Raw genomic sequence first — 12,070 nt, forward strand, 5'->3', positions numbered from 1 at the left:
GAGAAGAAGCCCAAGCCAAGGAAGCAACTTCCCACTATGCAAGTGAGGTAGCAGTTGCATATGTCACAGTCACTCACATTCCATTGGTGACATTCAGTTGTGTGGCTATACCCAGTCATGGGTTGTGGTGCATAACTGCATCTCTCTCACACCCCGAAAACTGGGAATAAAGGTTAATTAAACCCACATCAGGAGAAACTTTGGGGTTAAGCTGGTGGTTTAAAGCAGGTAGGATAGAGGCTCAAGTGTTTAAGACATAATCTTTATCTTCAGCTAAACGTAAAAGGAGTGGCATATCACTTAGGGTTCCTTGTTCCTAAAACAGGAAAAGAATTTATTAAAGGTATCACGTAGCTTATTGAATCCCTGGGAGGGGCAGGGAGTTGGCCTTAGAATCTGGGTAGCCAGGAAGTATGCCTAATCACGTATGGGATTATTCTAGAGAAGGCTTCACAGCTATTGCAGGTCACAGAGGCTGGAGCCCCTGGACCCGTGACATGTGGCACTGGATACCAGGCTCACTATTGCTGTCTCCAAAATCCTGATGCCTCTACCACTACCGTTCTTGTAAGAAAACCAAAAATCAGGGCCTGCTTCTTTAGAACTGAGGTCCTGCACCACTGTATGCAATGAACAGAGCCTGGGTCACAGGCCTATGCCTCAGGTAGACAGGTAAGTGCTGGTAATATTGGCTTCACAGTGGCCTTAGTGACTTAGCTTCTTAACTGTATGTACCAGCATCTTCAGCATATTCCTGCCTAACATAATGCAACCATCCCTTGTACAAACGAAAACACGTTCACCCTCTTTCCCTCAAGTCTGAGTGTCATCAGCTATTGCTTCCAGTTCCAAGTTTGGGATCTCCAGGAAGTGTTCATACTGTTATTTTGAAAATGACAGACTAAAGCATAATGTCAATGACCCCCAAGTCACTCTATAAAAAATAGTAAAGAGAATGGAAGGTAGAAAAAAGAGAAAATTAGGTGAGCTCTATAATGCAGCAGCAAACAGCCTCACTCAGAGCTGCCGATAAACTGGTTCACATTTATTTACAATGCTGATAGAACGCCCTTCTTCGGTTAGAGGATTCTGAAGAGATGTGGCGTAAGCCTTTGATACTAAACACTGATGTGAGCAACCTGAAGTCCCTCCCTGGATTGACTGTTGTCTCCATCCCTCTGGTGACCTCACTCTCGGGTTCACTGTCATCCCACTTTATTAGCCCACATTTTCCTAAACTGCGTGCCATGATGAGTGAACTCTTTACTGATGGCAGATATAGAGACATTCCAGCCGCTGCTACTTGGTAACTCAAGACTTGGAAGCAGAGATCGAGAGGGGCCCATCCTGATGGGTTCCACAGCAACTCTTCCCGTAAATGCTGATTGTCATACTCCTTTGTCATACTCCCAAGGGACTCTACTTTGTGAAACAGCACCAACAATCCCCCCCAAAGCATAGTCCTGTCCAAAAGGCCCAGCAGCCACCCTCCATTTCTTACTTTCCTTTAGTTCTCTTTTCAGTTGAAACATAATTTTGGAAGGAAGCAGGTAGGGTTTTGGTTAAAGTTCAAAAAGAATATCTGTTGGGGCCAGCCTGTGGCTCACTCGGGAGAGTGTGGTGCTGATAACACCAAGGCCACGGGTTCGGATCCCATATAGGGATGGCCGGTTGCTCACTGGGTGAGTGTGGTGCTGACAACACCAAGTCAAGGGTTAAGATCCCCTTACCGGTCATCTTTTAAAAAAAAAAAAGAATATCTGTTAATGTAATTGGAAACATTGTACCATGGAAAATAAAATACGGGCCTATCTAATAATTCCAATTTTCCTTCAAATGTCTACCCAGACAAACATTATTCTCTTTGTTTAATTCCTATTCCTCTGCACCACTGAAAACACCTCCTTATGATAACCTAAGCTTGGCCCTCTGCCTCCAAGTCAGCCCACACAGCAGCACCTATTTATTTAAAATTCAAATATACACACATCGTTTAGTCTTTCCTTCTGGAATTAAGTCCCACATGTGAGTCACCTGTAATTATTTCCATTGAAAACCCCTTAAGAACATTAAGAGCCCATCCCTGTCAGTTTTCAGAAATGTTTCATTACACTTTGGCCTAAGCAAGGAGCAAGGCAGACCATGAAATCATTTAGCCCACTCTCCAGCTTCAGAGTTCTTTGTGGTCTTCCAGGACCTCCCTGAACCTGAACTTCTGTCCTGACTCCAAATACTTCCACCTGAACTATCTCTACCTGTTTTAAGAACAGGACATTCCATTTTTCTGTGTTCTGTCTCTCAACCAGAACAGAGAGGAATTTTTAAAAGTTCCTTGAGGGCATTAAGCTCTTATATGAAGCAAACTCCTCTTTTCTCCTTCTAATCCTCTCTAGAATGAAAAGAATCAATACATAGTTTTGAGTGCCTACTTTGTGCCAGGCTCTATCCAAGCACTAAATATAAAAATTTGCTTAAGACACACTCCCTGCTCTCAGGCAACTTACAGTTTAGTGGCAGAGACAGATATCTAACCAAGCAATTAGAGTTCAGTGTGTTAAGCCCTGATTGAGGAAAACATTGACTCCTATGGGAACAGAGATTTAAAATAAGTGAATTTAAGTTAGCCTGGGGGAAGTGGAGGAATAGGTGGTCAGAATAAACCACATCTCAATGGCTTAACACACTTATGCTTCATGCCATATGCGGTCAACAGGGTGCTCTGCTCTTTGTAGTCTGTCAGAAACCTAGACTGATGGAGGCTTCAGCTGCTCTCAGAGTCATCCAGCACCATGTTGGAAGGTAGATATAGTGACTTATGGATGGTTCTTAAAGCCTGGAAAATGTGTGTAATTTCTACTCGTGTTTAATTGGCCGAAGCAAGTCAGGAGGATACACTTAACGTTCAAGAGGGTCGTGAAGCTTTCCCAGAAATCTGTGGTGACTATCACTGATGATTTCTGCAGGGGTTATCAGATGTGACTTCTAATGAATAGGCATCAGGCAGGCCAAGGGGGTTTGAGCAGGGGGTGGGGTGGGGTGGGAAGCAGGAGGCAAAAGGAACAGCAGGTGCAAAAGTATGAAAATATAAAAGAGAACATGGTGCTTTTGGATAATTTATAAATTTATGTAACATTGATCTGTTCCAAGTGCTCTAGAAATATTGACTTAATTCTCATATCAATCCTGTGAAGGAATGTTATAACACCAAGGTCAAGGGTTTGGATCCCTGTATCAGCCAGCAGCCAAAAAAAAAAAAAAAAGTATCCCTGCGAGGGAGGGTTCATTTATCAGAGAACACACTGAGCACAGGAGGCCAATGTCTACTGGTGGCAGAGCCAGGATCTGCACCCAAGGCAGCCCTATCCAGAGTCGATGTTCCTGAGCCCCATGTGGTCCTGCTCCCTAGGGAATTCAGAAAGGCTGAACCTAGTGCTTCAGGGCAGAGGGGAGAGGGCACAAGCCAAAAGATGTATGTGGAAAGGAAGAGGGGGTCAGATTATGAAGATAAGTTGGAGGAGATAGTCTTTTTCCTGTGGCCTCAGAAATTAAATTAAATTAAAAATGTATTTAAGCAGGGAAGTGACGCTGTGGATTGATTGAATTGTATCCCCCAAGTTTCATTTATTGGAAGCTTAATCCCCACTCTAACTGTTGAGGGTGGCAAATCCTATTATGGTAATTGAAAGGTGAGGTCTTGAAGAGGTGATTAAATTGTAGGACCATGCCATAGTGAATGGATTAAAAATGTTGGTCAAGGGCATGGTTCTGAGGGCTTTAAAAGAAGAGAGAGGAGGTTCTCTCTGCTCACTTTGCTTCCACTATATTGTAATGTGAGACCCCCGTATCACTGTCGCCACCACCAGATGGACTTTGGACTTCCCAGCCTCAGAAACTGTGAGCAATAAATTTCATTTTCTGTATAAATCACCCAGTTTCAGGTATTTTGTTATAAGCAACAGAAACGGACTAATACAAGTGACATGAGCAAATTTGTAGATTAGAAACATCACTGGGTAAATTTCAATTCCTCACCTCTCCCCCACTATCCATTTGAACTCCCTAAGGCCCTCTTTTTTGGTCTGGCCCATTTGTTCCACCTGTTCTACAGCTGAAGGATAAGGAATGTGCAATTTCTATACAAAGTCCAGGTGTTCTCATAAGCCTTTCTTAAGCTGGCTTTAAAGGCAGATCCATGTACATAAGTATCAGTGTCCCCTACCCCACCCATTATATCAGTGAAACAACTTGACATTTAATTTCCCTTTAATCACATAAGCTATTTCCTTCTGAACTGGATATGCCTGAACCCAGTTGCTCAGTATTCAATGATGAATACAAATGTGTTTCCCTAATACTTTTGGAGAACTGCTCCACCGAATTGAACGCACCTATCACAAGTTTTTGAATAAAGCTTTACTGATGTGACTTGCATAAACCCATCACTAGTATACCAATTTCTCAAAATTTGTGTGCCTCTGTGTCTATGGGATGAGAGGGTGACCCTCTCTCCACCTGTCCCTGCCTTGAAGGCAGCCATTGTGACAGCATTCTTCTCTTGGCCTATGTTAGAATGACAGTTAGGGGCTGATTGGGGTCTGGGGAACCACCTCTCAGGGGAAAGGATCTTTTCCTCTGTGTGGCCTTCCTGCTTTCTGGGCCAGTAAGGTCATTGGTTTTGGGTAACTGTTAAGCGGATTTTCACTAACAAACACAATAACTAGAAAACATCACGTGATTTGTCTATAGTTTGTTCATCTGGAATTCATGTGAAATGCATTTCATCTGCAGACCTGCACTTTTAAAATTTCTCCCTTGCAGTTGCTCATCCCCTACCATGTTGTGCTCTCCTATTATCTGTCTTTCCCAGGATTCTTCCTCAGAGCACTGCAGGACCAATTTTCTGTTTTTCTGCCTTCTTCTGTGTGGTAAACAGACACTGACATGTGCCCCTGATCATCTCTCCTGGTATTACGCCCTGTGTAAGCCCCCTGAGTGTGGGCCAGACCTGTGACTTGCTTCTAACAGAATATGAAAAGCTGATGGGACGTCACTGCTGTGATTACATTACGTAGGACTCTAGTGTCCCTCTTTCCAGACTTCCTCATTGGTTTTGATGAAACAAGTGGCAATGTTGCAGGAACTGAAGGTGACCTCTTGCTGACAGCCAGTCAGAAACTGAGGCCCTCTGGCCAACAGGGCACATGGGACCAAATTCTATCAACAGTCACATGAACTTGGAAGCAGATCCTTCTCCACTTCAGCCCTTAGATGGGTCATAGCCCTGGCTGACACACTAATGCAGCTTTCAGATGAGACCCTGAGCAGAGGACCCAGTAAAGCTGAGCCCAGAAACTGTGAGATAATGTGTGTTGTTTCAGGCACACATTTAGGCACACATTTGTGGTAATTTTGTTGCACAGCAAAATATAATACATTCCCTTTTTGATTTCTGGTCGTATCACCTGTCTACTTCCAGAGGCATCTCAATCCCTCTAACGCCCCTTATAGCCACAAAGCCCTTCCTTAGGGCACACCACTCCCTAACACTATGGAAATTCATGTCAAGAGTTACCAGATTGAAGAGAAACTCCTCAGCTTTTATACCTCTTCTGGCCAAAGACTCCCCATGCCCAAGATATTGGTCTAGACACCTAACTACTGCTCACCGGGTTGGCAAAAGGTGGCAGTTAAACTGTCTGTTTAGCATCTTGTGTCTGTACTATCCCTCCTGAAGAAGCCCTCCTGACATCACCAGGTCTCCCAGTCACTCGGGCCCTCTGTCCTTCACCAGAGAGATTTTTGGCTTCCGTCCTTAGGGAACAGTAATTTGGCCCACAGCTCCCTCTTAGGATGGAGACTACTCAGAGGCTTTGCTCAGTGCATGGAGAGTGGTGCCAATTCAATCTCCACAGGGGTCTGTTCCCCTTAAGTTTGCTCTCTTTTCTTAAAATATGTTTATTACACAAGTAATGCAGATATACACAAATATATTCTCAGTTATAAAAGAAAACCTTAGCCTTATCTCAGAAGTCAGTTTAACTTCCACCCTGGAGTCTGGGCCTTCCTCCCATTTGCCTGAAGTAAGCCTTGTTAGCAGTTTGTATCCTCCAGACTCTTTCCTATGCCTTCACAGACATAAATATATCTGTAGAAAATATTTACCTCATGGTTTTCCTTTTTAAACCATAACATATATCACACTGTACATACTAATCTGCAAACTAATTTTAAAATCCAACAATGTGTCCTGGGGATCTTTCCATTAGTTCATACAGTTGTCTCACTCTTTAACTGCCATGTGGTATTCCACAGTAGAGATGGGCATTTACACGGTTTCCACTTATTATAAGCAATGCCACAATGAACATCTTAGTTTATGTCTCTTTGAGTATATGGGTGAATTTTTTTTTTTTTTCAATTTTATTTTGTCGATATACATTGTGGCTGATTATTGCTCCCCATCACCAAAACCTCCCTTCCTTCTCTCTCCCCCCCTCCCCCCCAACAATGTCCTTTCTGTTTGCTTGTCGTATCAACTTCAAATATTTGTGGTGGTTATATCTTCTTCCCCCCCCCGTTTTTTTTTTTTGTGTGTGTGTGTGTGTGAATTTATATATTAATTTTTAGCTCCCACCAATAAGTGAGAACATGTGGTATTTCTCTTTCTGTGCCTGACTTGTTTCACTTAATATAATTCTCTCAAGGTCCATCCATGTTGTTGCAAATGGCAGTATTTCATTCGTTTTTATAGCTGAGTAGTATTCCATTGTGTAGATGTACCACATTTTCTGTATCCACTCATCTGATGATGGGCATTTGGGCTGGTTCCAACTCTTGGCTATTGTAAAGAGTGCTGCGATAAACATTGGGGAACAGGTATACCTTCGACTTGATGATTTCCATTCCTCTGGGTATATTCCCAACAGTGGGATAGCTGGGTCATATGGTAGATCTATCTGCAATTGTTTGAGGAACCTCCATACCATTTTCCATAGAGGCTGCACCATTTTGCAGTCCCATCAACAATGTATGAGAGTTCCTTTTTCTCTGCAGCCTCGCCAGCATTTATCGTTCATAGTCTTTTGGATTTTAGCCATCCTAACTGGGGTTAGATGGTATCTCAGTGTGGTTTTGATTTGCATTTCCCGGATGCTGAGTGGTGTTGAGCATTTTTTCATATGTCTGTTGGCCATTTGTATATCTTCCTTAGAGAAATGCCTACTTAGCTCTTTTGCCCATTTTTTAATTGGGTTGCTTGTTTTTCCTTGTAAAGTTGTTTGAGTTCCTTATATATTCTGGATATTAATCCTTTGTCAGATGTATATTTTGCAAATATTTTCTCCCACTCTGTTGGTTGTCTTTTAACTCTGTTAATTGTTTCTTTTGCTGTGCAGAAGCTTTTTAGTTTGATATAATCCCATTTGTTTATTTTTCCTTTGGTTGCCCGTGCTTTTGGGGTCGTATTCATGAAGTCTGTGTCCAGTCCTATTTCCTGAAGTGTTTCTCCTATGTTTTCTTTAAGAAGTTTTATTATTTCAGGGTGTATATTTAAATCCTTAATCCATTTTGAGTTGATTTTAGTATACAGTGAGAGGTATGGATCTAGTTTCATTCTCCTGCATATGGATATCCAGTTATCCCAGCACCATTTGCTGAAGAGGCAGTCCCTTCCCCAGTGAATAGGCTTGGTGCCTTTGTCAAAGATCAGATGGCAGTAAGTGTGTGGGTTGATTTCTGGATTCTCTATTCTATTCCATTAGTCAGTGTGTCTGTTTTTATGCCAGTACCATACTGTTTTGGTTATTATAGCTTTGTAGTATAGCTTAAAGTCAGGTAGTGTTATGCCTCCAGCTTTATTTTTTTTGCTCAGCATTGCTTTGGCTATGCGTGGTCTTTTATTGTTCCATATAAATGTCTGGATTATATGGGTGAATTTTTATAGAATTATTGGGTCATAGGGTATAATTTGAATTTTAAAAGATATTGACAAATTGTCCTCCAATATAGCTATAAATAGCTATACCAATTTTTAAGTTCACCAGCAGGAAAAGCATTCACTTCTCCAAGCCCTGACAACACTTGAGAAACGTCTTAATTTTTGTTCATCTCACAGTTGGAAAAATTGTCTCTCATTGTAATTTGCAGTTTCTTGGCTTAAAAACATCTTTTAAACATTTTTGGGGTCATCAATATTTCTATTTTTTAAGTTGTTTGTTCCTAGATTTTTGTCCATTTAACAAAAACTCAGTTGATTTATCTTTATACTGGTCCTTTTCTTCTCATTTGTCATTTTTCGTTTTTGTGCCTTATATGGAAAGTTTTAGAATTTGAACTGCTCAATTGGTAAATATTTCCTTTTATGACTTTTATTTTTATGTCTTAAAGAAACCTTTCCTACCCTACTATCACAAATGCTCTTACATTTTCATCAATACTTCAATAGCTTTGTGTATAATGTTGGGACTTAAACTTCCAGATAAACTAATTTTAATGAATAGTGTGAGATAGGGTTCTATTATTTTTAATTAGTAAGCAATTGTCCCAACTCTACTGGCTGGCCCACCAGTTTGAAATACAACTTTTATCACACTAAATTCCCATATATACACAGGTCTGTTTCTGAACTTCAGTTAAGTCCATCAGTACCACACAGTTTTACTTGATACCTTTACCAGGTCTTCAAAGAGGCTCCAGTCCCATTTAAAACATCTGCTCTCTCCAACTGTGTGATCTCCCCATTTCTAGTACCCACTCTCAAGACTTGGGCATGAACCTCTAGCTTCTTAAACTCCACTGGGGAGTAGAGGGATGTCAGTGTTGCAGTGACTTCTTGATAATTCTCCACACATCCTTATTCGCCTTTGGCATTTACGCCCAAAAGTAATCTGGCTGGACACCAGTGCCTAAGTGCAATTTATTGAAAAGAGAAGAGAAGATAGAGTACAGGACCTCTAGAGACAAGATGGAACTAAACAAGCAGTGCAAATCTGCCTCCTGCTCAGCATACAGTCTTCTTGTTGCCCCACTGGGCCATCTTGTTGTTGATGGGCATCTTGAAGAAGCGGTCAGATTGCATGTAGGCAGCTATTTTCTCCAAAGCCTGAAATGAAAGCACACCAAATTTTATAAAGACCATAACCCAGTGCAACAGACCCATACCAAAACAGCAGCATTCACATGCTGCCGGCCTCCACCTCCCCCCATTTTCTGTAGATAGTGCCTTTAAGGTGAAGGAGCCAGGCCCTTCCAAGACTTAAAGGGCTAGAGGTATCCAACCATTGTCCTGTTAGGCCAAAGCTAATGTTGGGCAAGAATCTACTGTATGGGGGTCCCTTGGGGCCCAAGGGAACCTCTGAGTGTTTTTGTAAGAGAAAGGCGCAGGGACCATCACCTCAAAACGGCACATGAAAGCCTTCAGATTTGGGAACTCATCCAGGCACTTGGGCTCAAACATACGGTTCTGATCTAAGACATCATAGGTGAGAAAATCCACAAAGGTGATCTAGAAGAAAGACAGTAAGAGGGTCAGGTCTGAGGAGTTCATTTACACCTCCAGAGATAGAGAATATACTCTACTTTTCCCTTCTTCCTACCTTTTCCCCTGCAAACCATGAGTATTTCCCCAGGAACAAGGAGAATTGCTTCAGTTGTCCAGGTAGTTGTTCCAAGTACTGAGGCTTCAGTTTTTCCTGGGAGAGAGGGAAAAAGAGAGCAAGAATATCTGTCATTTTCACTGCTAACCAGGGCACAGGCCAGCAATGGACACTTACTTAGCAGCCCCTTCTCCAGGTACCTTCCTCTCACTGCCTTCACTTGGTGGTGGCAGGAGAGAAAAAGGGGTTTTGAAAAGAGGGACCGGCACCAGAGTTACATGACAAAATAAACCAAAAAATAAGAGTTCTGTTTCCTATTCTGACAGACTGGGTTGGTGGGAAGGTAGCAGCAGCAGAATAGAAGAGAAATAACCCTTAGGTCCTTAAATGCTCCTTTTCTTGATATGCCATTCTGCTGATGCAAGCTGAGGAAACTCACATGGTCAGAGTTGTAACAAAGCCGTGTCAGCTGCATGCGGAAATCCATTACTTGGTTCTCCATGATGTCCACTCGAATCTTTTCTTCTTCAGTATCACCACCTGTGGGCCAAATGATAACGAATCACCTTTAGGATCATCCACTCCCAGGTGAACCAGCGTAGTCTCCCTCACCAGCCCCATCCCCACTCACACATGTTGTGCTTGCGAGCAATGTAGCGCAAGATGGCATTGCTCTGGGTGATCTTGTTCTTCCCATCCATGAGGTAGGGCAGCTGGAAGGAAAAGGACAGACCAAATGGACAACCTAGCTTTCTCTTGCTTCCCTCTCTCTCCAAGGGAAGAGGAGACTTGCAGGGCAATGAACAGGAGAGAGAAAATTCTGTGTTAGGAGAAAGAAGAAAATAAGAAAGTAACAGTTGGGTCCCCACCTGATTCTACACAGGGGTTCTTAACTCTGTATGTGTGCCATGGCCCCTTTCTCAGAACAAGGTTTTTGAACACATAAAGCAAATTACATATACCAGGGTATTCAAAAAATTAGTGGGAAAATAGAACTAAAAGATAATAAAAATCTTTCCATGAACTTTTTGAAGTCCCCTCGTATTTACAGTTATAAAATTTTTAAAAACAAAATTGTAATAGTGTAATATGTGAGTATTAATGCATTAAATAGCAAGCAGACATAACAGCTACCATAATTTCAAAGTAGTGATGAATATAAATAACATCTAAGATATGTGTAACACATGTAATAGAATATGAAAATATCTGATTTCCACTAGTGACAAAAGTCACAGACATGGCTAATAATTAAGGTTTCTTATTACCCATGTTCGCAATAGAAGGAAATGTTAACTTTTGATAGTGGTTAGCAGAAATGAAAACGTAATTTTTTTTCTCCATCCAGTTCCAGGACCTCTGAATTCTATTCTATCCAGGTTAAGGGCCCCTATTCTAGATCCTGCCGGACGGGGAAGGGAAGAAGGACGGATATACGTGAAGGTCTTTCCTTCTGCCCCCTCCGCTCCTAAAGCCACCTACATTAGGAAAGTCCAGGTCTAGCTTGAATTTCACATCCAGCCATTGGCTTCGATCATAGTCAGGAGCTGCAAGAGAGAGAATGAAATGGGACCCGGCTATACCTGAAGAGAGCAAAAAGATCTAAAGAAATGACTTAGTCCCAATACCTGAAATTCCCACACCCCCAAACCTTAACCATTTAGTCTCTGGAGCCTGTTTGGTTAAGCATTAACAAAAGGGTTGGGGCTATAGCAGAAGGAGAATCTCCAGCTCCAGGTAAAGGATGCGTTTCTCCCCGCACAGGACACAGCAGAGAACTCTCCGGTGATTTGAGCAGACTTCCCGCCCGACCTTGGCGTGATGCCACCCCCTGGGCACAAGAAGACAGGGGCAGTAGGAGGGCCAGCTTGGCTTTGCGCGGCGGCGCACGGGCACCCACAGCAGCATTACCTTCCCCGCACGTGTACCGCTTCTCTTCATAGCATGTATCGGTGAACTCCAAGAGCAGGCGGATGGCGTGCGCCAACTGAAGGAGATAACCTGCGGTCGGCGCCTGCGCGGCTCTCACGGGCCCCCAGCCCCCGCCCACCAACGTCCCCGGCCCAGGGCTGCCAAGACCCAGAATCCTGCCGGGCGAACGTTAAGCGGCCCCCAAGCCCGGCCCCGGCATCATGCTGTCCTCGGTCCCTCCCCGCGGGGCCCGGTGATCCCCAAGGAGGGACAGGGGACAGCCTCCGTGGCCGGGCAGCTCGACTAGTGTTGGCCGCCCCGCCCCGCAGCGAAGAGGCTCCCGCATAGAGCCGCTTCTCATGGAGGCTGCTGCTGACTAGAGCCACGGCCGCCTCCGCGTCCGTCTCCCCGAAGAGTGGCTCGACCGTTGAGACGGCACTCACCCCACGAATATCCCAGTAACCCAGAAGCACAGACGACTTGTTCGACATAGCGAAAACGCTTGCGAGCCTTCGAGGACAGGATACGGGCCACGACAGAGCGAGGCTTTATACCCGACGCAAGTG

The 12,070-nt window shown here is 43.4% G+C and overlaps 1 protein-coding gene across 1 annotated transcript; it reads right to left on the reverse strand.

Moving 5' to 3' along the window:
- Positions 1-8,895: 8,895 nt before the first annotated feature.
- Positions 8,896-12,060, reverse strand: GSTM3 (glutathione S-transferase mu 3). The gene is made up of 8 exons (XM_063107152.1): positions 11,948-12,060; positions 11,505-11,580; positions 11,076-11,140; positions 10,225-10,306; positions 10,033-10,133; positions 9,594-9,689; positions 9,392-9,502; positions 8,896-9,100 (listed from the first exon to the last, which is right to left on the reverse strand). The coding sequence occupies exons 1-8, from the start codon at positions 11,993-11,995 to the stop codon at positions 8,999-9,001; spliced, it is 681 nt and encodes a 226-aa protein (XP_062963222.1). The 5' UTR covers positions 11,996-12,060; the 3' UTR covers positions 8,896-8,998.
- Between the last annotated feature and the right edge of the window lie 10 nt (positions 12,061-12,070).

Source organism: Cynocephalus volans, chromosome 8 (assembly GCF_027409185.1).
Source record: "Cynocephalus volans isolate mCynVol1 chromosome 8, mCynVol1.pri, whole genome shotgun sequence".
In the NCBI taxonomy this organism is placed as follows: Eukaryota; Metazoa; Chordata; class Mammalia; order Dermoptera; family Cynocephalidae; genus Cynocephalus; species Cynocephalus volans.